The sequence below is a fragment of the Podarcis tiliguerta genome (genome assembly GCF_965153285.1).
Source record: "Podarcis tiliguerta genome assembly, chromosome: 4".
Classification (NCBI taxonomy): domain Eukaryota; kingdom Metazoa; phylum Chordata; class Lepidosauria; order Squamata; family Lacertidae; genus Podarcis; species Podarcis tiliguerta.
In genome coordinates this window covers 50,229,662-50,257,643 of record NC_139537.1, presented here as the reverse complement: position 1 = coordinate 50,257,643, position 27,982 = coordinate 50,229,662, and the positions used below count along the sequence as shown (strand labels likewise).

Here is a 27,982-nt window from a genome sequence, read left to right as displayed (position 1 = left end):
GGCTGCGATGATGTAGTTGCGGAGAGCGAGTTGAGGAGCGAGCGGCGGTGTGCGCGCGCGCGCTCTCTCTCCGGGCTGCTGCTGCTGCGGTGGTTGCGCCTCTGCGTCCGTCGCTCTTTTTCCTGTGCAGGTCCTTTCCCGCGCGCCGGTGTCGGTTGGGCCTAAGCGGAATGTTCCGCAAGGCGCGGCGCGTGAACGTGCGGAAGCGGAACGAGTCTGAGGAGGACGACGAAGAGCGAGACGAGTCGCCGCCTCAGCAGCAACAGCCGCCGGCGCCGCCGCCGGGAGGGGATGGGCCTTCTGGAGAGGCCGACCTGCTGCCGGGTCCGAAGCCGCCGCTTCTGCCGCTCCCGACGGGCTGCGTCCCCCTAGCTTGTCCCGGCGGTGGTGGCGGCGGCTTCGGTTTCGGCGGCTCTGAAGCGGTCGGCCGAGGCGGCGGTGCCGGGTTGACGGCCCCGCAGCTCCAGCCTCCGCCGCCTGTTCTTATCCCGCCCCCGCCGCCCCCTTCGCAACAGACGCCCCCGGGGAACAACGGGCTGGTGCCGGCGGCTTCTAAGCTGAAGGAGCGGAAGAACAAGAACAAGGAGGAGCCGCCGCCACGCGGGAGCCTCAGCCTCCTCAGCTTCCAAGATGAAGAAGAAGGTGAGCCAGCCTAGCGGGCGCCCTCGTCTCCACTCCCTCTGCCGGGGCCTAGTTGCTCCCGCTGCCCGACCAGCGTTGAACGCGCTGCCTCCCCAGTAATTTGAAACTCGGTTGTTTCAGGCTTTCCCGCCCCCCCACCTTCCTCCGGCCTTTGCTAGTTACAACCTACCTGCCATATGGCAAAGCGCTTCCGCTTAGGCTGCACGTTACTGCCTACCCCGCGTGTATCATTCTGCGTTACGATATATATGTGGAATTCGTCGCAGCTCAGAACTATGGAGATTATTCAGTAGAGTAGAAAATAGGTGAGCTTCCGATCGGGTACAGATGTCACATGTTGCCTTGAAAATGAAATATTGGGGAGAAATCGGTAAAATGGCCGCGGGAGATATTGAGAATGGCCTCCATTTCTCTCCCCCCCCCCCCCACATTCACACACGACATACATATATGCATATGTCATGTTACATTCATGTGCTTCATTGTAAACATACATTAAGCATGCATACGTTCTACTGAGTTATTGTAGGAAAGCCCCAAAGATATATCTTAGAGAGGTTTTTAAATGAGGTATTTTGTACCGTGGTATGATGAAAGTAAGTGCATAGTATGAAGGAGTTACATGTTTCAATTGCAGCTCTTAATTTGAAACACGTACAGAAGTGTGTGGGGATATAATTCTTCACTGATCCATGCATTGTTAGAGGGAAAAGCCACATGCAGAGATAGTCTTGCATGAAAACCGGGTCATAAATGTCAGTCATCACTGGCAGTTCTATTTCTGACCAAAATAAATTTGCAGCCAACTAGTCCTGTTCCCAGAACAACACTGTCAGTCTGTACTAAATTAATTGCATGAATAATTTTGTCTGCCAACTTGGTGCTACTGCTTCCTTAGTAATGTTAGAGGAGCACTGAGAGACTGCAAAGATAGCGAGGTATATTAAGGTTATATCATTTAATATATTTCATTGACTGGTGCAAATCCAACCACTGTACCTTGTTAATTTACAAACAGATATTGTTTTGTTTGTATAACCAAACTTTGCATTTCTGTATACGTATTACATACTTTCCTATTTATTTACCTAGAGAGGGAATGTTTTTAAAATATTCCCATATAGGGGTCTGTCTTACACCAGTACTCATGACAGTTTGTGAACAGTGTGATTCTATACAAGCCTAGTCAGTAATAAGTCTGGCTGTTTGGGGGTAGGGGGCTAACACTCAAGCAGCAATCCTATAAGCACTTACCTCTGAGAAAGCCTCATTTAATTCAATGGGATTTACTATTGAGTTGACATAGGGTTGTGCTGTTGGCATGGGAATATAGCAAGGATAGGAAACCTGAGGCCTTCCAGATGTTACTGGACTACAGCTTCCATCATCCATGACCATTGGCTGTGGTGACTGAGCTTGATGTTATTTAACATTTAGAGGGTCACAGGTTTCCTATCCTTGGAATATAAGAATATGCACACTGTCTTGTCTTTTAAGCGTTGCTCATTTCTGCTTGATATTCTGTCTTGGCCCAACCCCATCCTCACAAAAACAAAGTAGCCAACAAAAAGTAAATGTCTATGAAAAGAGGATGTGGAATTCCTGTAGTGGAATTTCATCTGGCCACCCTATGAAATGTTGAAGCAAGTTTTGACAGTTGCCGGGGCAAACTAGAGCAGTTTGTTTTCCTCTAATAAAAATGAAACATCTTTGTTTGATAAATTCTCAAGAATAGCTTTATAGTAGGAAGCCGCCTATGTAACCCAATACAGTATATGACATCTTTTTCTTTGAGTTTCCTCCCCTCTGGAAGTTAGGCAGGTGGAGAGTGTACTTTATATTTTTCAATGGTTTATATCCTATGTTTTTGTCACAAAAAACATTCAGAGTCACTCACAACATAAAGAAAATCAGTTGGATAAATAAAAAAATGTAAAACACCAGAAACAGCAGCTAAAATATCAGAATTTCAGGAAATGCAGGTTATAACAGAGATTTCAAAAACTAAAAGCTGTTAGAACGGAAAGTTCTTAGTCTTCCTTTGATATAACATTTTGGAGGTAACCAGTCAAATCTTTTGTACTGTTGGGAACAAATGTATTCATCAGGGCTCCAAAATAAACAGTGAAATTGTAGGTAGGACACTAAAACAAACTTGTGTGATAACTTATGTAGTACTCAAGTTACCATGCTAAAGGCCAGACATGAACTTTGGACAATTTGACATTGATTTGGTTTATCTACATAGAAGTTTTCAAATGTGTGTTTTGCTGGACCTCCTTAAGGACTTTTTTTGAAAATGATGTTTAACACTTGGGAATTAATCTTTAAGAACACATCAGTTATGAAGGATGCAGTCAAGTGTATATAAATATATTTTAAAGGATAGCTTGCTATTTATATACATCCTTCATAAGTGACTACATGCATTGGTTTTGTATGCATGTGCCTGTACCTGACTGAAAGACTGTTGTAAAGAGCACTCCTATGGAAACAAGCACAGCCCTTGTCTAGAGGCCTGTGGGTAAATAGAATTAAGAAATGGTAATGTGTGGGCTAGAAAAGCAAAAGTATTCATTTGCAAAAGTATGTATTGACTTAATGATTGCCTTGACGTGGTGGGGGGGGGGGAGCCCTGTAAATTTAATTTCAAAGAAGAAGGTTGCTCTAGGACATGTCAGTACACCCTTCCCTTACATGTAGTGAACAAAACGGCTTATTAATCTGCAGGTGTCCAATTTTGGAGCTTAAGTTAAAATTATATTTACCTATTTTGTATTCTGTTGTGCTGTTTTCTATGATTTGTTTTAAGATTCTTTATGAAGAATTGTAAAGTAATAAAATTTAGTTATTAAAACTGCCTTTTAATTATGAGCATGTAGCCTTTAAGAAGAGCATCCAACAAAGAGTTTAAAAGAATTACATTAAAAGTGTATATATATATATTGCACCTCAGGTGCTATGGGTATTGTTTTGCTATTGGACCTCTTGGAATTCATTCTTGTAGCAAATTAGGACTTGTGGTATTGGGATAGCACAGGAGCTGTGGGTTGGGTTCTCCCATTGTAAGGATTAGCTGTTGTGAGAAACAAACTGGGTTTGTTGATTTAGTCAAGTTAAAATGATGGATTTGATATATTTTAATGCACTATATAACACCTTTTATATAGCTGAAGAGACATTAGTCACTGTTTTGCCGATTTGTAATTTCTCTCATTCATGCTTATTTTTTCTCCTAAAGAAGCAGAAGAAGTTTTTAAAGTGAAGAAATCAAGTTACAGCAAAAAGATAGTAAAGCTTCTTAAGAAAGAATACAAAGAAGACCTTGAAAAATCGAAGACAAAACCAGAAACCAATTCTTTAGCAGATGGTAATCTTTATCTTGAAATTATAACTGAATAGGAAATGTTATGCTTAAATGTTCACGGTATATGCCAATCTTCAACCAGCTGAGTGGTTTACAAAATGAAAATATGCAGATATAGTAAACTACTGATGGAAAAAAACAAAGTAGTTGAACAATATTGTCTAATGCCTAAAATACTTTAAAAGCTAGGGGAAATAAAACAGTTATTTCTTGGCGCTGAAAAGAAATCAATGTTGGTGCTACACAAAGTTTCTTGGGAAGGGATTTCAATAGAGAACTAACTTTAAAAATGAATAAAAAGTACAGGGGTAGTTGATAATGGTAAGAACTAAATTTAAGTTTCAAATACTATAGGATCAATAAACAGTACTTTTTTCGGGGGGGGGGACACGGGTGTGCATACCCCTAAACATTTTGTGAATCGAAGTTTGGCCTCACTGTGGGGCAGTATTTCAGTATGAGTAGGAAAATGAGAGTACCCCTAAACATTTTTTAGAAAAAAAGCACTGCCAATAAGCAACCAGAGTACTAAGTACCAATTAAATATGTAGATGTTCAAATAAAGTACAGTTCAGATTAATCAAAATTTCATCAGCTCTAAGGTGCAGAGTTCTTAACCCAATTTAAGGTATGTTAATAACCTAAATATCGTTTCTTAGTAAGCTTCACGTTTTAGTTCAGCCTTTCCTGCTTTCCCCAACCTTTTAAGGAGCAGTTGAAATCAAATTAATATTTCATATTTGTCAATTGTTTCACTGCACTTTCTAGTTCCAAAATTCATTAGTTTTGGCCACATCTGTGGACTGCACAGGGCTATTATCTTGGGTGTATATAATGTGAGTTCTAAAAAATAGTTAAAATAATTTTTCCAAAACAATACTTCAAGAGCACACTTTTTTGCAGCCGAACAGTCTGCTGACAAGACAGGACAGATTAAAGATGCAATTCAAGAAGATGGGGCTGCAAACAGTGAACAAGGAGAAGAGGAGATGGAAGTTGAAAGTGAGAAAGAAGAAGAAAAGCCAAAAGCTGTAGGAGCATTTTCAAGTACTTTGTCTTCTCTGAATGTTCTTCGTCCAGGTTAGTGTATTTTTTTCTCAGGAGGAGGCTATCCTGAGATGAATTCTTTGCCTTTCTCATTCCATAGGCAGGGCTGTGTCAATCAGTGTAGTTGGATGACACCCCATCGCAGTTCCAGTTCCGTTATCTTCACAGCATGGGGGTCTTTTTAAAGCTGTTGCTCCTTCTTTCTACTTCAGAGACCAGGTATTTTTAGCTGGCCTTTTAAGTTGAAATTAGGGGAAAGGGAAACCAATTCATTATCTTAATTAGATCACTTTTTATTAATACCTTAACAGAATATTTAGATTTGATTTAGTTTAGGTAATTGATCGGCTTCCATCTTTGAATATCTATTTAAAAGTCATAGTCCATCTTAATCTTCTCTGACAAATTGATTTTGTATATCTGTCATTTTTCTTGTCTACCTCTGTTTCATGAATTATTTAGAACTAATTCTGGCTTAATGAATTTGAATCTGTTGGTCCTATTTACTACTTCAGATTCTACTTAATTGCATTTCAGTCACAGGAACATAGCAGCCTGTGGTGGATGTGATCAATGTGGCTACTCATACAGTATTCAGATATTGTTAGACTTTTACATAACCACGGAGTTGAAAGTACTGCCGCAGCAAGCCTTGCTATATCAACTCTCTCTTCAATAAAGCCAAGTGGGATGGCTGCAGGGAAGAAATATTTGGAGGAGAGCTGGATGGCTGATTATCCCAGCCTGGTTGAGGGAATAGGTCATGATGTCTTGCCTGTGCCTCTGTTGCAGCCAGTTGGAATTAGAATGCAGGTGGAACTGTAGCATGTGAACACAATTGAATATAACTGATGGCTTTTAAAAAGCACATTCATTTTTTTTTCTAGGAGAAATTCCAGATGCTGCTTTTATTCATGCTGCTAGAAAAAAGCGCCAAATGGCTCGTGAGCTTGGGGACTTTTTGCCACTTGACAGTGATCCAGGGAAAGGGCGCCTTGTTAGAGAAGATGAAAATGATGCCAGTGACGATGAAGATGATGATGAGAAGCGAAGAATAGTCTTTTCTGTGAAAGAGAAGTCCCAAAGGCAAAAAATTGCAGAGGAAATAGGTAAAATGATGAAAAGTTGCAATAAGTTCCAAATGCTCTGCTGTTGCTATTAAAAGTGTTTGGCGTAAATTGTTTCCAAAAACTGTATTTTCAGTGGCTTAATAGTATAATGTAATAGTGAGGTTGCATGTTATAAATTCATTGGTAGTTATAGTAAACAGTTTGGCTTGGATCTAAAGGTTGAATGAAAATCCAGTTGCACAGTTAGGCTTTCCCTCTGCCTCCTTGCTGAAGCTCCCTGCAACCTCTAAAAACACTGCTGAGGCTCAGGTATTGTCTAGCATATGGCATGGGGAATGCATCAGGAGTGGAGATGGATTTGGGGAAATCATCATTCACAAATGGAAGTGCCTTTCCAGTTATACAGTGTACTTTTGGTTATTATAGCTGCATATTGGAGTATGAATGAGGAGGAGGAGCCTGTGGTCAAACACGGTACAACTAAAAATGACAAAATATCTGTTTCTGATATATGTCACTGTTGCAAGTGTCTATCCACAATTTTGTTCTGCTTCTGCATTAATCTGTGATTTTAAGAAATACAAAAAGATGTATTTTCATTCATATTTTGATAAGTTTAAACTACTGTGAACTCTGTCGCAACTTTAAGAGAAGGGAAAATCTGGCTGATAGCCGAGTTCCAGTCTTCACATTAGTGCACAGGGTGCAGAGCCAGTTATTTTGTACAGGAATTTGCAAAAATCTTCTTTCCTCAAACATACTTGGGTACACCCCAGTTCACTCAACAGAATATGAGGTAGGGGCACATGCCCCCATATTGAGATTCCCTCAGAAACAGGGCTACATGTTTGCCTTTTTCATTAAAGGCATGGAAGCTTTAGAAAACTCGAATAAAGTATTCGACATGCCATTATTTAGTGTGTTCTATTCCTACTGATTATTATGTTTTTGTGCTCAGGTATCGAAGGAAGTGATGATGAAGCCCTGATTGCTGGGGAACAGGATGAAGAACTCAGTCGATGGGAGCAAGAACAGATACGTAAAGGCATTAATATACCTCAGGCATGTATTAAAGGAATTCTAAAATTGTAGTAGCAAATGATGACCCTTTGGCTAAATAAAGCTCCGGATTTTTCATCTTGACCCCAATTGCCAGTGCTAGAGGGGAGAAAAGAGGTGTAGATACCTGTGACAAAGATATTTGACAGCTAGGTTCTGGGGCTGACCTTGTCCTGACCCATTATTCTTCACTTGTTGAACAGGCCTACTGGTACATGACCAGGGTTTGATAAAACATGGGTTAGATCTAATCTAACATCTAGGTTATATTACTGGAGTGTGTTATACACGGCACTACCTCAGAAGAAGGTTTGGAGACTTCAGATGGTGCAGAATTTTGCGGCCAGGTTGCTCACCTGAGCAAAATGGTTTGCCTGTATAATACCAATCCTAATCTGGATGCAAATTTGTTTCCAGGTCCAATTCAGAGTGCTAGTTTTGACCTATAAAGCCTTAAACAGGTCAGGACCACAACTGAGAGGCAAGAGGTAAATAGAGGATCTGACAGTTGTGGCAATAGGACTGGTTGGCAGTGCACTATAAAGAATAGAAGAGGGGACCTCCATTCTCCTCCTCCCATCATAAAAGTGCCCCTTCAGTAAAACAATTTGCATACCAGGGATGTAAGCATAGCTGAAAGGACGAATTATCCAAGCTAATCTTCCCTGTTTTATCATTGAGTGATGGATATTTTGAGTTGCTTCTTTCCTTGATAAGCACTTGTGTACACATGAAACATACATGGGCAGGTAGAATTTAAGATATAATTTCTAAAAATTGCCTGTTGGACTGAATTAGCTTTGTGACCTTGTTTTTGTAATAAGGTTTACACATATTTTGTTCCTATAGGTTCAAGCAAGTCAACCTGCTGAAATGAATAACCTGTACTACCAGAATACTTACCATACAATGCCTTATGGTTCATCTTATGGCATTCCTTACACATATGCTGCTTATGGATCATCGGAGACAAAATCTCACAAAACAGATAATACTGTACCTTTCAAAACTCCCAGTAATGAGATGACTCCTGTTACTATTGATTTGGTAAAGAAACAGCTTAAAGACAGGTAGGGCACACCAACTTCTTAAAATTTAAGACCTGTCCTCTAGGTTCAGTCTGGGGGGCAGATGCAGAATTTCATCAATGGAAGCCCATACATCCTCATTAAAAAAGGAAGAAAACAAACTGTTCAAAAGGCTGCTTGGATTACTTCTCTGGAAATGACCATTTGATCATGTTGAAGATTGGTACATGAAAAGAATGGACACTGAAAACTAATTTTGTAGCCAAGGGATTGAAAGAACAGTAATACTTAGCTTACCACATTATATTTTTATGAGAAGTATAAACCATTCTTTTCTGAATAGGTAAACATTTTAGACAAAGGCTTAACATTACATGTTTAGTAGTTTTAAATGCTGTAACATTTACTGAAAATTGGAAATAACATGGATTAACTGAGCAGTTGCATGTACTTCTTACTATAAGCATGTATCTTAATGGCTTGAAGGTGAGTCAGATTAATAGATAAATAATGACACCTTTAATCTAAGCTTAAGCATTTGAGTTAGCAAGTTCTTAATGTTAAGGTTGGAGAAATTGTTGTGTGCTTCCCATTTCTGTTGAGGGCAACAGGAATTCAGGATACTGATTATGCAAAGGGAAATGTGGTTAGATAATAAATACCCTGCATATAGCATAAAGAGCCATATAAACCGGGGTGCTTTATGTACATAATATGTACATAGGATTCAAACACAATTCAGAAATGAGGTAAAATTGACTAAAGAAACAGCCACTTTTGTGTGTGGTTGGTAGAGGGTACACCAAGGATCCCTGGGTATACTATGCATCAGCTGGAAGAAATAAAAGTAGCATATGTAGTGAGTGTGCAGGGTGCTTTTGGAGTAGAGAAAGATGTGATGTACTCCACTGCTAGGTGGAAAGCTTTGGGTTTATGAATGTTGGGGAGAGTTGGAAAAGCACAGATTTCTGGGGTGGAGTAGTGTGAGGATGGAGAAACTGACCTCCTTGGACCACCAGCCTGTGTATGGTCAGTGGTCAGTAGAGATAGCCAATAACACCTAGAAGGCCACAGTTTCCTCATCTCTTTAAAGCTGTCAATACAGCTTTAAATGTTGTTTCTTGTAGTTTTCTTTACTATAAGAAAAATAGTGCATGTATACTGTAGGTTACAGTATGCTTTGGGATGTAAACGAGCGTCCATTGACATTTAGGTTGGACTCAATGAGAGAATTTCACAAAGCAAATCAGCAGCAACATGAGAAGCATCTGCAAAGACGTGAAGAGTCTACCAAGGCAATCGAAAGATTGGAAGGGTCTTCTGGGGGTGTTGGTGAACGGTATAAATTTCTGCAAGAAATGCGAGGGTATGTCCAAGACTTGCTTGAGTGTTTCAATGAAAAGGTAAGAATGCAAAATATATTCATCTTTTTCAGTAACGAAGTTTAGTATGTGCTCAGTTCTCTTGTACATGCCAATGAAACACTCGGCACATGTTTGAAGGTTTGGTTTTAAATGTGGTGAAAACAATGTAAGTCATTGTTGGAATACAACAGCGTTGGCATTCAGGTTGTGATGCCACCTTTCTCATTCTTAGAAGCATTTTCTGAAAACCATTGTAGTTCTCAATCATGACTCAGATTCTGGTTGTTTAATTTGCATTTCCCGGTTCCCAGCATAAAAACCCAACAACACCTGAGACCCACATAAGGATTCTACAGACCAGTTTCTTCGCAGCCAGGATTGGTTAAGGAAGGACACTTAAAGCCCAGGTTAGCCCATGGCATATTGGGAACCCAGGCCAGTTTCATAGGAAGAATATACTGCTTTTAAAGCAAGGTTTGAAAAAAGCAGTTTATCTTGCTGATAAGTGTCAAGTGCCAGGTACCCTTTTGTTACAAAGTGTTGTACTTTTAATTTGGATTTCAGGCAGTTCTTTACTAATCTGTACTGCAACTTGCCTTTCCTAGAACTGGAAGGATGTATTTAAAAAATACATTTAAAAAAATTGTTGGGATTGAGCTTCAAGCCCGTGCACATTCAACCTGGAGTAAGCCTCCTGGAATTCCATAGGACTGATTAACTTGGCATCAGTTTGCACCAAGTTTAGGATGAATTTCCTGTTTCTACTGTTTCATCTTTAAAAAACTAAACATAAATGAATTAGAATTCTTTTAAACTTTCCTGTGGAGATAATTTGCTATTGGTGATGTCATATTGTAAGCTATCTAGTAAGGGACGAGACCACTTGTGCACTGTAAAGTGCCATGCACATTGGTGGCACCATATAAAAAAAAATAAGTTCAATATCTGTGTTAATCTGTAAATAATAAACCTCCTGGTGCAAATAATTTGGAATCTCAGTAATCTGAAGGTAAAGTACCAGAAGAAAATCCAAGGCTTGGAAAATATTGTACAGTTACAACATAAGCAAGTTCATTATAATCAGGAAAACAGATGGCCATCCAACCTCTGCTTAACTATGACTATGGAGTTGGTTCCATAGTCAAACAGCTCTTACTTTTATTAAGATATTGATGTTCAGTCATAACCTGCTGTCTTGTAACTTGAATAGGGCCCTAGAGCCCAGAGCAGGAGAAAACAATCCATTTAAATAAACAAGTATCAAAGTCTCAGAATGTTTTGTTTTGTTTTTAGATTTTGGTAGAAATGTAAGCTGCAATGGTTTTGGAGTTGTTGGTGGAAGTGTAAACTTCAGATAACTTATTTTAATGCTTATTAGAAGTTTTATTTCCATTTTCATTCTGTATTCCTGTAACAGATTGGTCCCACTAATTGAGCCAATAAACCTTATTTAAATCATGAAGCACTAGGTCTGGACACCAAGAGGGAGGCGAATCGGATATTTGATATGCAGTATACAACAACCAGCCAGTCTTTCCCTTGCCCTTGCGTTTCCCTGTGTCTCCCTGGAAAGTTTTTTTTAAAATGTAGTTAGTTGCTTTGGCTTGGATCTAAAGGTATAGTTGTGCAAATCAATGGTTCATGCCCCTGGTCAGCCCCTGGTTTTTCAGAATTTCCATCCTCCCTGCTTCAACTCTCAGCATCATAAGCCATACTGTCCCAGAGGTTCCCTCAGTCTTTTAAGGAAACTTTCATGGGATGTAGAAGGAAATGAAAGGTTGGAATATCCTATCCTGTGAATAGAAAGTAGGATTCAATCCTGTATTTTTGAAGAAAAGTTAACAGTAATATTGGTATAGAAAACTAGTAGTTCTATTCAAGTGCAGAAGTATAACAATTAAAATATAAATTAGGCCTGCAATGGTAAACTTGGGCACTAGGTAGTAAATCTAATTGAATACAATGGGACTTATGTCTGAGTAAACTTGCTTGGGATTCTGTTGCAAATGAGCAAAATGTAGATTTCAAAGAAAGCATCAGTAGGTCTTGATCAGGTTACTCCATTTCTCCACTATGGTGATCTGAATCCCGATTTCTGCTAGTAAAATTATGAGCATAGACTGTATGATTATGGGTTTGGAACGACTCTTCTGTATGGATGAAAAAACTTTTGTCTAAAACTTAGATTCTTTCCACTAAATAGGAAGGCAGACAAGGAAAGACTAGTGAAGCAGAAAATTGTGTCGCAGTAACCTAGTTTTCAGATCTCAGCAGGGTGGGTAGGAAACTCGTTAAACGTAGCTGAAAATTGCACTATGAACTTGTGGTAGCTAGCAGTACACTCTGAATGTTTGTGGGCTTTGCTTCATTTTAGTAATGAATTCTTAACTAATGCAAGAAGAGTCCTATTCACTTTACACTAGTGTGGTTGTGTATAATGGATTGTGATGAGCCTGTGAGGCAGAGCAAGATAGCTTTGCCCTGCTTGTTCACATAGGATGCTCCTGCTTGTGAAACAACAGCAGGAAATACAACTGTCTTCTTCGGCTATGTCCTTTTCTCATGTTTGCTTCTGCCTCTTTCCTTCTTCCCCTGAGTTGGCAAAGTGGAATTGAATATTTTGGCAAAGAATATCAAAGCTTGAATAGATTTGAATTTTTGAGGAGGATTCAGCTTTACTCATGGAGAAATAGTGATGTTGATGGCATGATGCATTGTGTCGATGTGGTAGTGCTTGCAGCCACTCAGCCTCAGTTGCTGGTGGAAAAATATCAAGAGTAGAATAACTAAAATAGGTTTAAAAAAAACCAACCTTGTGTCTAGCGTGAACGCTCATGTTTGTAACTGCTTTTGGACTTTTGTGAATGTAAGTAAATCTTTCCAGTTCCTTAATAAACTTTATCGAAAATACATTCAGTCATTGGGTTACAAGACTGATTTTTAAAAATTGCCCTTTATTTTTTTAAGAAAATGTTGACTAAAAAGAAGAAGTTGTGCTTTCTGTTCAATATTTAATATTTTTTTCATTATATCACCTCCAAGAGAGATATTTCCTGTATGCAAATTCACTTTTTCCTTGAAATGTTCTGTCTTTTCTTTCTCAATTTGTAAAGAAACTTTTTTATTGTGCATTAATTATTTCATCAAGTGATCTCATGAAACGCTGAGGTCATTGCAAAGTCCCTGCTAGAACAGTTTTATTAAGTAACAGTTAAAACAAATTTGGAATTACTTGGACTACTAGTAGAGGAAAGAATTAATTAAGGATAGATTCAGATGAACAAGCAGGTGGGCCATAGCAGCTTGAAATCCAATTCCACAGTGATTGCTTGCTTCAAATGGGGAGCTATGTGTAGTGATTTTCTGAATGCACGTTTTAGCCTGTGCAGTATTACTGCAAATCCAGGTGACTAGGAGTTATGCTGAAGGGGAATGTTGGGAATGCCTTAAAATCAGGCGAAGGCACCTTCTTCTTTATATAATTATTAATCCAATCATATTTAGTGACTGTATATTACTGTGGACTGTTTACAACAATTTAAAATCAAAATAATTAGTAAAACAGTAGAAAATATTTTTAAAATACAAAAGAAGTTGCTTCTGTCAGGTTTGGGGGGGTTTCCCTAGTTTCTGCACTATAGCCCACCCCATTCATCAGAGTTGCCCAACACTATGTGGAGCATTTTGGGGTGCTTAAGGGCTGACATGGGGAAGAGGGAGTGGGGAAGTTAATTTGGTAATTCTTGTGCTTAACTCTTGATTCAACACTATATATTTGTTCTTTGGCTTATAAGTAAACACATGTCTAATAGTCTATGGCAAGTCCTAATTGCCCTCAAGAGATCAAGTAAAGAAGCTTTGAGTTTCCCTTTTTTCTTTTGGCCTACTCCCAAGTGAAATAATTTTCTATTGAATATATATTGTAGGGTAACCTTGTAAATGTTCTTACAGACTAGTAACTTTTGTGGACTTCTTTGCAGGCTTGTTCTTATGCTTTCCGTGAGGTAGCTTCTTGTCATTCTTTTCTATGCACTTTTCTTGAGTTAAATAGCAGTCAGTTGTTAAAACAGTAAAAAGAAAGCGATGCAGCTAAATGTGTAGCTGTATATCTTGGAATAGGGTGGCATCCCATACAGTTAAAACTTGAAGACTTTTTTATTACGGAGTATTATATTTTTACAGGTGCTCCTGATTAACGAACTTGAATCAGCAATGCATCAGCTGTACAAACAGCGAGCTTCCCGCCTTGTCCAAAGACGACAAGATGATATTAAAGATGAATCTTCGGAGTTTTCAAGCCATTCAAGTCAGTCCATCTTGAAGGTTTTTATTATTCATTAAACAACCTTGTTTACATAGTGCAGTTTTAATTTAAAGTGAAACCAGAAAGCATGTCTGGTTTAAATCTGGTAGAAAAAAAATCAGATTAAAGAATCTTAGCTCAGACTCTATACAGTGCCTTTCCTGTTCTCTGTCTCAGTGATTGAAAGCCATAGCATCTTGCTTCGATCCCTTTTTACACGTTAGATGTGTGTGTAACTGTATGTTGTCTTTTCCTCCCTTCCTGAAAGTATTTTTTAGAATGTTCTCTAAACCTAAAAAAACATGTAGGCGATTCTGATCAAAGTTTAGCTTTTGAATAATATTTATTTCTGCAGCTTACAAAAAGCCCCCCACCCACACAACACAATCTAGGTACAGTTTGCCATGCATGCCTTCATTACGTCAAACATTAGACCAAATAATACGTGTGCTAACCTTCCTGTCTTATATGTATTAGGCAATTTTGCTAGGACAAATTTGTAAAATAAATTATGCAAAAGTGAGTACTTATGGTAAAATCTTATTCCCTCTTTGATACCAAGCTGGTAGATAATAGGAAAATTCATCCCAAAATTCTCTAGTTTTTGTTTTCAAATGTTCAGTATATGACAACAATCAGATATCAGATTGTAGCCTACAACAGTACTAATTGTCTTAATACCAACTGAAAATCTGTCAGTTCCTGATACTCTTCAGTGCTGTTCACCAAGAATAGAAATGTGACCTGTTTTAGATGTACTAAAGGACTATTTTTCTTTATTTTTTTGTATGGAGAGGGGAAGGGCTGTAGCTCAGTGACAGAGCATCTGATTTGCATGCCGAAGTCCCAGGTTCAATCTCTGGCATCTCTAGGTAGAACTAAAAATGTCCCCTGCTTGAATCCCTGGATAGCTGCTGCCGGTCACTGCATACAATTTGAGTTAGATAGAACAATGGTCTGACTCCATATAAATGTTGAACACTAATGCTTTTTTTAAACAATACGGACAGTTTTTTATGTTGTAATTTTTTTAAGTGTTTACTGTTACTGAAGAGTTCTGAGTGATAAGTTGATTGTGACTTTTTTTTTTTTTTGCACATAATGATGAAGGCACTCAAATATTTTACCCAGTTGGTAATCGCTTCAGAAGATAATTCAGCCGCCACCACTTTATCTGTGTGGGGGTTATAATTGTCAAACTTATAGATGTATTGCAGATTTATAGGGACCCGCTGAGAAAAATCCCCGCTAAAAACACTGTCATTATTATGCTTCCTGTAACTGGAGAATGGGTGTTCTAATTTCAGTGTTTGTACTCTCACAGGTAAAGCCCTGATGGCACCAAACCTTGATTCTTTTGGACGAGACAGAACACTGTACCAAGAACATGTTAAAAGGCGGACTGCAGAAAGAGAAGCAAGAAGGTACAACAGCATTTAGGTTACTTCTATATGTATTGGAATGCATGTTTTGTATGATTGCTGTCTCTACGTAGTATACAGCCTACATATTCACGTGCTTGCAGATAAATGATGGGCCACTCACCTTGTAGGTAGAACATTGCTTGATTCTTACATGGTGTGGCACAGTGGAGGTGGAAGCTGGCTGCTAGATATATGACAAATCCCAAACTAAGAAGGGGAAAGTAGCAAAATGTTCAGGGCTGAGGTACTAGTCATCAAATTACACAAGTCCTGTAACATGTCAGATGGCTTCAACTCTGCTTCATTTCCTCTTGAAATAAGGGAGAGCAGGAAGGATGCATCCCTCCTTAAAATAACAGGTACCCTTTGTTTGGGAAAAGCTTGGTTTTCTAACTTTAATGCAACATTGTGTTCTATTCATTTTAATAGAGCTCGTCGTAGACTTGCCAGAGAGCAATCTGGGAAGATGGCTGATCACCTTGAAGGCCTTTCTAGTGATGACGAAGAAACTTCAACAGATACTACAAACTTCAATATGGAACGAGGTCAGATTATTCATCTTAATGTCAGAAGTCATAGTAATATCTAGATCGCAGTATTCTGTAGAGAAAATTTTATTTGATTAGATTGTATGACACTTTCAACCATGCTCTAAAAGCAACTTTAAATGTGGAATTATTATCTCATCTGTAGAATGACAGGCCAATGCTGCTCCCTGCCATCATCAGCCATTCATTTCAGGCAGCTGGAGAAGGAATTCCAGCCCTAGTCTAACCCTTATCTTACTAGCAAGGAGAACCTCCTGCTGTAAAACACACACACTCACTCTACAGAAGTCAGGCTTCTTGGCTCATACCATGTTCCTCTTTATTCTCTTTTGACTGCTGCTTTTCTCTGAATAGTCAGGATCAGGAATTTCATTGCATGCCTCCTTCAAGACGTGTTAGAGACAAAAGACAGGGTGTAAGTGTCATAATTACATGTATTTCCTTTGAAGTGGAACTATTCACAGGGTTTTTTTTGCCGCATGGAACTACTTCCATGATGCTGTGCTTTCAAGTGATTATCACCACAGGCACACTCTCGAATCAAGTCATGTACTTTCATACATTGAGGTAAACACTGTAGTTGTAAAACCAACTTCTTAAGAAAAAAATAACTTTGTTATGCCATTGCTATAAAAAGGCAGAATACAAACAATAGAAAGGGCTAGATTCAGACTGAACTGTGTCACAGGGATGGCTGAAGCTGACTTTGTTCCTTCCTTCCCTGGTAGTCCCCCGCTCCAGCACCCTCTGGTAAGGGTCTAGATCCTGTTGAAAAAGGGGGAAAGGGAGGGATCCCTAGAAATTAGGAAAAGGCCATCTCCCCATTTCCACTCAGCCACCACCATAATGCACCACCATTTAGCAGGGTCCCAAGCCGCTCAGTGAGAGTATTTGCAGAGGACATAGGAGACTGCTATGAGGAAGAAAGGGTAGGAAAGTTGGCTTCTACCAGCCTCTTTGTGCACATTCAGCTCTGCATCTGACCAAAGCAGTATAGATATTAACAATTTCTTTATAGTATATTTGCTTGAAAGTTTGCCTGAAACTGCATTGCAGATATAAAGCAGGAGATTAATTTATGCTGTTTAAAATACTGTTATCCTAGATCGCATTTTGAAGGAGTCCAGCAAAGTTTTTGAAGATGTGGTAGAAAACTTTTCATCCATTGACGCCATTAAGTCGCAGTTTGAAGCATGGCGTTTCAAGTATTCGTCTTCTTACAATGATGCTTATATTGGCCTTTGTTTACCTAAGCTATTAAATCCTTTAATAAGACTTCAGTTACTTACCTGGAACCCTTTGGAGGTGAGAGAAAGTTGAAACATGCTCACTGTGTTCTGTTTGTTAAACAAGGCAAAATGGTTACATAGAAGTGATTAGAAGCCCTGGATCTGAGGGCCTTACTGCGAGGAGTTACAGGGAGCCAGTCAGAGGGTCTTCTCGGCAGTGGGGCCATCCCTGTGGAACGGCCTCCTATTAGATATCAAGAAGATAAATAACTATACAACTTTTAGAAAACATCTGAAGGCAGCCCTGTATCAGCAGTTTTTAAAGTTTAATGTTTTATTATGTTTTTATATGTGTTGGAAGCCACCTTGGGTCATAAATGTCCAAATGGCATCTTCTGAACTACAGAAACTAGCTGCTTTGTCAGTCTGCTGCGACAGTATATTGATGGTATTGCAGTGCAGAACAGTGGCTTCTACAACTTGATCAGCCTTGACGCAGTAGTTTGCAAATAGGTGACTGAAAAAAACATGCTGACATCAGTGCCAGCACAGCCTCAGAAAATATGATGTGCTCCTGGCTCTACAAGGACATTCTGAAAAGGAGGCACCTAGCCTAAATGTTTGTACTAACATATTGATAGAGTGTTCACACTTGATTAGTATTTTGTTTTAAAAACCATACAGTGGTGCCTCGCAAGACGAAAAGAATCCTTTCCGTGAGTCTCTTCGTCTTGCGGTTTTTTCATCTTGCGAAGCAAGCCCATTAGCGGATTAGAGGCTATTAAAGGCTTAAGGGATTAGCGGATTAGCTGCTAAAAGGCTATTAGCAGCTCAGTGCCTTAGAAAAAGGGGGTGGGGAGCGAAAAAACCCCCCCAGGAATCGCAAAACATTTTCGTCTTGCGAAGCAAGCCCATAGAGAAATTCGTCCTGCGAAGCACCTCCAAAACAGAAAACCCTTTCGTCTAGCGGGTTTTCTGTCTTGCGAGGCATTTGTCTTGCGGGGCACCACTGTATTTATAGTAGCAATGGTTTATTTTAATAGGACAAGTGCCAAGACTTTGAGAGTATGCTGTGGTTTGAATCTTTGCTATTTTATGGATGTGAAGAATATGACCAAGAGAAAGATGATGCTGATGTTTCACTATTGCCTACTATTGTGGAAAGAGTGCTTCTGCCTAAATTAACAGGTACTTTATAAACATACAGTCATTTTAAAAGCACAGCAGTTTCTAATTTTTAGCAACATCATCTAAACACTTAGATTTGAGAAGTAATAATTCTTTTTTGTTGTTGTTAGTACTTGCTGAAAATGTATGGGACCCTTTTTCTACAACACAGACATCTAGGATGGTAGCCATTACCCAGAAACTAGTAAATGGTTATCCATCAGTGGTACATGCAGAAAACAAAAACACACAGGTAAAAAAATTTCTTTTATCTTTTTGTAGGACTGGACTGCTATGTCTGGTTGCTACTGTTAAGACATTTACTCATGTTTTGCACTCAATCCTAAATTAATTTTAAAATAGAAGCAATTGTAGTTCCCTTGTGTTATGTAACTGGTAACTATTTAGGGATTGGTGTGTCACAGTTGTGTTGCTGGAATGATGAAAATTTGTAAACAAACAATAAATGTCCATAAAAATAGCAAAAGTAGTTTCTGTCCATCGTCCTCTTTTTATGTTCCTCCTGATGGAAACATGCAGATGGGAACAGATATACCCCTGCTTTAAGTGGTTTACATTCTGTCTTCTCTTGTATACAGTGTTCTCTTGTATACAGTGGTACCTCTGGTTGCGGATGGGATCCGTTTCAGAGCTCTGGTCGGATCCCGAGGTTTCCGCAACTGGAGGGACCACTTCTGCGCATGTGCTTGTGGCAGCAAACCGCTTCTGTGCATGTGCAGAAATGGTAGAGCGCTTCTGTGCATGTGCGCAGCGCAGTAGACACTTTCGCAACTCAAAGTTTACATTACCCGAGGTGCTACTGTATTATTTACTACAAAGCTTGATGACTATGCTCTTTATTGTTGAAATGCTGGATTACCAGAACAACGTCCAGGCACTGAACCACTGGTATTTTAAAAGTGAACTCTTTATTTACTGCATTTGCAATTGTTTAAGATAAAACCTATTTTGAAAATAAACTACTTTTGCCATTTTCATGGACGTTTATTGTTTGTTTACAGATAGTTACCTTGGTAATATTATCTTGTGTTGATTGCAGTAGTCATTGTATCACTACTCTGTTCATTGCTTTATTGGAATGATGAAAATAGCAGACTGCAAATGAGAGTTGCAGAACTCATAAGAAAGTTTACAAAGGTCCCTGATGGAATGTTTTCATATAACACCAGGAGAGGTTATATTTATATCACTACTATGCCCATGGCTTAATGCTGCCCGCTAAGTTAAACTCTCTGAATTGTGATCATTTCCAAAATATCTGATACTCCTTCTTCAGAAACACCTAATCAAACGTAGCTTAGAAATTGCCAGTCATATTCCAGATATAAATAGATCAGTCTGCTTTTAAAGAAAACTAAAAACTTATTTATCCCCTCTTTTAACTGAAAATCTGTTGTCTCCAGGAGGCTGCAGCAAGAGGCAGAGAAGCACAATTAGATGAACAAAATCCTCTCACAATCAATTGCATCCAGACCACTGTTTTTAGTGACTTTTATGGGACTTGTTTCTAGGACATGCTGAAAACAAATCCTGTCCTTGTACAAAAGACCTTCAGGGACCACCTGAAGACCCTGTTTTGCATACACAAATTCAGTGCCTCCCATTTTTTTTCATAATTTAATGTCTCCCATTCGTGCTAACTTGCATAATTCAAATTAATAGAAAATATAAAGTTGGTAAAAATAATCTGGTATCATGACAGACTTCTCTAGCACAAGTATCTACTGGGATATTTGGTTAGATTTGTGCTAAAAAGAAATTTAAAAAATATTTCACAATCTTATGTTAAATTTTAACTCTTTCAGACATTACTAAAAGGCCTCTTGCTTAGAATGAGGAGAACATTAGATGATGATGTATTCATGCCACTTTATCCCAAAAGGTAAGATTATTGGTTTGCAGAATCTTTTAGTATTATGACAATAGATCACATCAACAGTTCACGTCATCTATACTACTGAAGTTTAAATAAAACTTTTATTTTTCAGTGTCTTAGAAAACAAGAACTCTGGTCCTTACTTGTTTTTCCAGCGGCAGTTTTGGTCTTCAGTGAAGGTGAGCTAGCAAACAGATGAAGTTTCAAACTTAGGAGCGCTACTGAAGTTTACTTTTGATAACTGGTAACTGACTCTGAGTGTGAAGTGAATTTGTTTGTGGAAGAAAGTAGGCATGTTGACTCCAAACCCAGCATTGCTGCATTTGTGACCTTAGCTCAGGGTCACCAACCTTTTTTGGCCCCCTGAGCACATTTGCAAACCAGCAGAATTGTGGGCAGCACACACACCTGCAACCATGTGTACACCACAACCTGTTCTGTGTATAGTAGAATTATTATAAGTCTAACTTTGGGGAGAGCACCAACCAGCCTGCAGAGAAGGTCTCTGGGCATATGTGTGCTCATGGGTCCTGTTTTGGCAACACTTGTCTTAGATTATCATGGTGCATGGCTGTCGTGTTGCATACGTTGGATTCCGAAGGCTGTGTGTATGGAAGACCACATATGCACTATTCTCTCAACCCTGTGCTCTCAAAACTCCTTAGACCACACAGCCTCCCACAAGTGCCTTTGCCTGTTTAGTATGTGTCCTTGAACTGTCATGATGCCTCTTGCTTGTCTGGAAGGAAGATGGAGGGGGGGGGTGTAAGTTCTGACATTTGTGTGAGTGGATTGTGACCTACTGTATAAAGGTAAGAGTCTCACCCATTGTGCTGCTCACTTTTGTATCTGTCCCCACCCACTACTGATAAACAGCACCTGCACGGTTACCGTAACAGAATGCAGCCCTTGACGACACCTTTTATGCCAAAGGGCATAAAAGGTGTCGTCATCTCACCCCACCCCACTGCCCCATGCTTATTGAGGCTTCCATCATCCCTGATCATTGACCATGCTGACTTGGGCTTATGGGAGTTGGAGGGCCACACATACTCCATCCCTGTTGTATATTTAAAGTTACTGTATATACGTGGTATTAAGAGGACAAGTGCATTTTTGAAAGTGCTAATGTTACATGTAGTTTTTAACTATGAATTCTTTATATAGTTAAACGAAATAAGTTTTTGAGTGTTCTGAATCTGAAACATCAATAACCGAAATTTGAAATTCATGAGGCATAATAGTCCAGGGAAATGTTTGTTACTAAATTTCCTAGATCCATTTTCATCAGGATTGAGGCCCAGTTTTGGCACAGAAACTACTTTGTCCTGTATGATTACCTATGTTAGGAGAGAGACAGGGGAAATGTGTCCTTGTTAATTTTCCTTGACCTCTCAGTGGCTTTTGATACCATTGACCCTGGTATCCTGAAGTGGCTGGTTGAGTTGAGGGTAGGTGGCACTGCTTTGCGGTGGTTACAGTCCTGCTTGGATGATGGTTTCCAGAGAGTGATGCTTGAGCGCATTTCAGCCCCATGAGCCTTCAGTGTTGGGTTCCTCGGGGTTCAGTTTTATCCCCCATGCTGTTTCACATCTACATGAAACCACTGAGTGGGGACATCTGGAGTTTTGGAGTGCATTGTCAGCAATACCACAGACAGTTCTATTCCTTTAAACCTGCAAGTGGATGTGCTGGACTGTTGTCTTTCCTCGATAATGGGACTGGTTGAAAGCCAATCAAATGAAGCTCAATCCAGCTAAGACTGAGGCACTGTTAGTGGGTCATTCCTTAGACCGGATGAATGGGAGGTTCCATGCTCTTGATGGGGTTACACTCCCTCTGAAAGAGCAGGTACTTGGGCTTGGAAGTACTTCTGGGTCTTCCTTTTTTTTTAGTTTTACTTCTGGATCTATTACTGTCGTTTGAGGCTCAGGTGGCCTTGGTGGTGCCCCTATCTGGCAGGGATAGCCTAACTTCTGTCGTCTCTGCTCTAATAACCTCTAGGTTAGATTACTCCAATGCTATACATGGGGCTGCCTCTGAAGATGGTTCAGAAACTTCAACTGGTATAGAATTCAGTGGCCAGGTTGCTTATTGGGGCAAGATGGGTTGAGCATATAATACCAATCCTGACCCAACTCCAGTGGCTGCCAGTTAGTTTCCAGGCCTAATTCAAAGTTCTGAAGTACTGATAGTGTGTAGTCTCACTCTGGAATCAATTTTATTTCTGTAGCTGGTCAGTAATTGTAGCTGCCACATAGAGAATTTTGGCCACTTTTCTGATGGCAGCAATACTTAATATTTCATGTTTTGTGGTTTATAGGTTCCCATAAAAATACATATTGCTTGAGAAAAGAAGAACGCGTAACTTTTTCTAATGGAAATCAGTAGTATCCAGGCTTAATTTTGACTGATTTGTACTACAGAAATGTTAGGTTTGGTTATTTGTCCCTTCAGGCTAGAACAAATTCCTACTCCAGCAAGAGAGCTAGCAGTCCTCTTTAATAACACACAATACCCCTTAGCAGAAAATATGGATACTCATGGCTCATATAATTCAGATTTAAATTCTGTATTTAAAATGGAAATGTTTTCATTCATTGATAATTATCTGCAGATGTAAATGATGTATATTTTAATAGTTCTGCTTTTTATATTCAACTTTTTATTATCTATGTTCAGTTATTAGGAAACTTTCTGCAGTGGCATGGAATCCTTTCCAACAAAACCTTACAAGAGTTATCAATAGATGGATTGCTAAATAGATACATTCTTATGGCTTTCCAGAATTCTGAGTATGGAGATGATAGCATTAAGAAAGCTCAAAGTGTAAGTAAAAGTGTAACGTTTAATTGTTCATTTCTATTGTTAAGCATCCTTTTTAAGTGACCTGATTTGCATCTTCACATGAAATCGTGATTTAAAGTAAACTGTGACTTAACATGAAGGATCAGCATCCTAGTACACACTGCTCAAAAGTTCATGCAGTCTTGCTGCTGCTGTGTCACAAACAAAAGAAGCCGGAATCTGTTCTGTCATGTCACCTGAAGCCAGACTCATTGTTTGTTTTTCTCCATATAAAGCATAAGCATTACCCATGGTTTGTTCTTGGCTGACCACCTGTGGTTTGTTTTTCCCAGTTGCCTGAGTCATAGTTCAGACAACACAACAAACCAGCTGTGATATGGCAGAAGCAGGGAGGAGCTTTTCTGGAGCTTTACAGCAATGTGCACTAGAACAGTATTTGATCACATTAAACCATAGTTTGTTTACATATGATGTGTGAACCAGGCCAGTATACTGCAAATTTATTAAGATGCTGTGCAGTGTAATGGCTAGAAAGTTGGGTATAAAAGTGAACAACAGTCCACACTGAAATCTCCATTCAGCCCTGAAGCCTGCTTGAGTGACCTAAGCCAAGTCATTATCTTTTCTGAAATATTTACATAGCACTGTTTTGCAAAAAAAATTGAGAACTCCACATATCCTGCTTTCTTGACTTAGTGAAAGGATGAGATTAAAATGATAGTACAGCAAAAAGCTTACCACACCAGCCAGCCACAGAAACTGCCAGGCTTTATTTCTAAAAATTTTATGTTAATCACTTACACAGAGATCACTTGACAATCATAAGACTTCAGGTTTGTCCATGTTTTTGGTAAAATTAATAAATTGATATCAAAGGATATAAAAGTTTTTTATTGACAGTTGCTGAAAGGTGATACGAAATATTTTAATTAAATTGTGAATCTGGCCAAGGACTTGTTAATATTTTTGTACAATATGAATGCATATTAGGTGCTTTTACGAATAATAATAAACAATGATGAAAATCATGATAATGAAACCAGCCAAAATGGTAGAGGTTCACATATATATTGCCTTTCAGAGTAAGCTCTTTAAAGGCAGATTCCTATAGCACAGATGAAATTCAGCAAACCAGCAACTAAAACACAAAAACAGCAAAGTCAAAAACAACAGACTCAGTAATTGCTGCTTCAACCTTATACTCTAAACCACTCTTTTCTTCTCAATTCTATAGGTAATCAGTTGTTTCCCTAAACAGTGGTTCACTAATCTTAAAGGAAGTAAGACAATATCACATCTAGAAAACCTCTGTAGATATCTTGTTCATCTTGCTGATACAGTATACAGAAATAGCATTGGAAGCTCTGATGTAGAAAAAAGAAATGCAAGGTAACCTATCTTTAACACTGTTTCAGTTTAAAAAGTAGTGATTGTTTTTATTGTATTATTTTAGGTATTTATTTACCGTTTGTTAATTTTATCAAGATGGCTTTATAAAATATAAACAGGATTCAAAAAGCCATAAACTAGGCTTTGCAGGAGTCTTTCCCCATACATCCCATAAACTCTTGTTAAGTTGAGGGGGGTGGTTTAGGATGACTGCAGGGATGGAGGGAATCTGAAGAATCCTTTTAAGTATGAGAATATTTTAGATTTGTACATGAGACTTTTTGGATCTTAACCAATATTATTGTAATGAAAATTAGCCATGTGTATATTATATGTAATTTAAAAATAACAAACAGCTTGATACAAAACATATAAGTGTCTTCCTACTGTTTGTGTGTGCCAGTACAGCGTCCTGGTTTATTCAGTACCTCATCTTTGCACATCAGACAGTTGAGTTTTACTGCAGATTATTTATTAATCTCCTTTTACATGTTTTAAGACGATTTACAAATAAACTATAAAACAGGTAAACAGTACCAAAATATGTCCTAAAGGTATATTAAAAACAATACAGAAGGAACATCTAAGGCAGAGACCTTTTCATAAACTGCTTAGAGATTTTATTTACAGTTGGGTGCTATAATATATTTTTTTTAAAAAATCCAGGTGGAAAAGTTTGTCAAAACAGTATCTTCAATTGTTTCTGAAAAGTACAGATGGTAAGTTGCAAAAAGCACTAACTAAAGTTCTTCCCTCTCTTCCTAGGGAGAATATAAAACAGATAATAAAACTTCTATCAAGTATTCGAGCACTGGACCATGCTGCAACAGTTGCAAATGATCATAATGTGAAAGAATTAAAAAATTTAAGTGAAGGGAAATAAAACTTTGTCTGTTAATTCTGGGCTTTAAAAATCATTCCTGAAGTGTAATTTTGTACATATGTAAAGTTTTCTTATATTGTAAACGATTGTTTTTAATACAAAGTGCATTCTTATATACAGCATCTGTAAGAGTATTGATGTCTTCAAAGTGAAAAAGAAGCCAGGAAAACTGCATCTTGTTTACAAAATTTTTATACTACATGGTGGCCATCTAGTCACTAAACTGCCCATTAGTTAATAGGAAATTCTACACTGTAAAATTCATTTAACTGATCTGCAAATATTTATATTCCCATAGTTATATGTTTGAAATAATGGTTTATTTCAAAGTAAGATATTCAGTAATTTGGTAATAAAATTGGTCATAAATATGTGAATATAGTATGACCTGGGTAAGAGTAAAGAAGTGTCCAAAATTGTAACAGTGTTGTTTGAAGTGTATGTACTGGTGACAAAAATAGCTGAAAATTCACAGCTGCTTTTAGGTAATGGTATGGTCACAATTAAAACTCAAGACACTTCATTGTATAATTTTTTTATCCCTTTAACTCTTACTGGCAATATATTTTCTCACAATTTAATAATTCAGATTATTAACCCTCCCCTATGTCCACATATTTGTTTATATCCTATGGCACGGGTGTCAAACACAAGGCCCGCGGGCCGAATCCGGCCCGCCAGACCTCGTCATGTGGCCCGTGTAGTCTGGTCTATATATATATCTGTGAGGGAAGCTTGGGCTGCGGTGCGCGCGCAGGGCGCCTCGGGTCCCTTCTGCGCAGGGGCAGGCGCAGGCCTCCCCCTCCTCCAGCTACCTAGCTGAGACTTATTTGACACGGCGAGGGCGGGGTTGGATATGGGAGGCCGCTGCTGCTGCTCGCAACTTCTTTTCGGGCTCGCCGGGGTGAAATAAGTCCTGGCGGGAGTGCAGCGCGCCTGCGCGAGGTGGAACGCGGAGAAGGGCAGAGCCGGCTTCGCGTGCGTTGGAGAGAGGGAGACCGAGAGCGCGCTTGTGTTTCGGGAGCGCGCCCTGTGAATACTCGGGGCGGCGTGCTTTTGCTTTGCTTTTCTTTATTTATTTCTTTAGGCGCGTTTCCGCGCTGCCCAATGAACAGCATCCTCCGCCTCTGGGGATTCGTGATTCAAAAGCAAATTCGATACGCAAGTGCATGTTTTGTAAATAACGTCAGGCGCGGCTTCCGCAGGGTGTGCGTTGCAAAAATTTATATATGGGGGGAAAGCTGATAAGGAATTGGTTTATTTTTTAGGGTATTTACACATCATGCAATTTTTCCCTCAATGTTATTACAGGGTCCGGCCATCAGTTCCCACCCTCCTCAAAGGTTTAGGGTAGGTAGCAAAGGGGGGGAAATCCAAACAAATGCTCGATTAAAAATTGGGGAATGAGAAAAATTAAAACCTGCACATCTTGTGTAACTTAAACACCAAGCCAAGCAGGAAACAATTTTTATGTTCATATATGTATTCAAATGAAATCAAGGTGTAGTGTTCCATGAGCCAGAAGCTTTGCATTACTTAATCCAGCTGTTAAAGGTGTCATGGGCTTTGAAGACACTCGAACTCGAACCAGCCCTTTGAGGGTGACCAAACTGCTGATGCGGCCCCCGGTGAATTTGAGTTTGACACCCCTGTCCTATGGTCACAATATTGACTATTCCAAAATGTTGCATTGTTTAATATTTAAAGAATAAATCCTTTTATTTTTGAGTCATGGCTTGCTACTACTGAGATTAGTTTGAATTCTGAAGAATATTGTCACTGTTGTAGATAGTCTGCTTATCTTCAAGTGTAGTATATTATACTTGAGAAAAGTAGAAATTGAAATATTAAATAACTTTGGATCATTGTACTTGATGATGCTCCTGTCATGTGATGTAAAGAAAATATTAAATGTACAGTCTGCTTTTTGAACACTGAATCATTTTATGAATTTATTACATTGATTATTTTCAGTTATAAGGCCAACCAACATCAAATTCTCAGACAATAGTATTAATACTACAGCCTTATTAAACTGCAGTTACAGTAAACTATGGCTTAATGGTACACCTTCCACCACCCTGCTAACAACAAACAAGTCGTGATCTGGTGTAGCAGTGCACTAAATCTAGGATCATGTCGTCGTCCCCCAAAAACCCAAAAGTAGTTGATTACTAGTCTTGGTTTGTTTGGATGTAATATTAACCCAGATCATGGTTACCCCCCCACCACCACCAACACCCAGCAGCATAGCAACAGTGTGCATATGCTTGCTGCACATTTATATGTTTATTAAATTTGCTGCAAGCGTATGCACACTGCTGAAAACATAATCAACAGTCTAGCTTAACTGGGAACTGCATACAGACAGCTGGGAAAGTCTAATTCTGGCACTGTATCTAACCTTCACAGTGTTAAGTAACTTGTGTCATCCAAAAATAGAGCAAGACTGTCCTAAAGCCTTTCGCAATAAGAAGGTTGAAGGCAAGGGGAGGCAGAAAAAAAGCTAGACTGCAATGATAGACAATTATTTGCAACATTTGTAGCCTGCCTTTCAAAAAAAGTAGGAATGGATTTTACCTTGAAATATTTTTTAACCCCTATGTATGTCTACTGTGAAGAAAGAGTTCAGTGGGGCCCACTCCTAGGCAAGTGACTAAAGGACTGTAGTCTACAATTATTAACGGGTAATAAACCAGAAGCAGGTTCCTCGAATTACTCAAATAGTTACCCTATTCAGGGGTCACAGCAAAAACA

General features: G+C 39.0%; 1 protein-coding gene across 2 annotated transcripts; it reads left to right on the top strand.

Moving 5' to 3' along the window:
- The first annotated feature begins 3 nt into the window (after positions 1-3).
- Positions 4-25,257, top strand: PAXBP1 (PAX3 and PAX7 binding protein 1). Of its 2 annotated transcripts, none has more exons than XM_083438595.1 (18): positions 4-642; positions 3,884-4,012; positions 4,913-5,089; positions 5,944-6,165; positions 7,085-7,188; positions 8,035-8,255; positions 9,427-9,616; positions 13,760-13,883; positions 15,205-15,304; positions 15,734-15,849; positions 16,958-17,157; positions 18,125-18,269; positions 18,380-18,501; positions 20,075-20,151; positions 20,258-20,324; positions 22,828-22,974; positions 24,188-24,342; positions 25,108-25,257. In XM_083438595.1, exons 1-18 carry the CDS (start codon positions 171-173, stop codon positions 25,223-25,225), a joined length of 2,886 nt encoding a protein of 961 aa, XP_083294721.1. In that variant the 5' UTR covers positions 4-170; the 3' UTR covers positions 25,226-25,257. The 2 variants fall into 2 exon arrangements, with proteins under 2 accessions (XP_083294721.1, XP_083294722.1); XM_083438596.1 differs by having other exon boundaries at positions 21-642; positions 3,887-4,012.
- Positions 25,258-27,982: the final 2,725 nt, after the last annotated feature.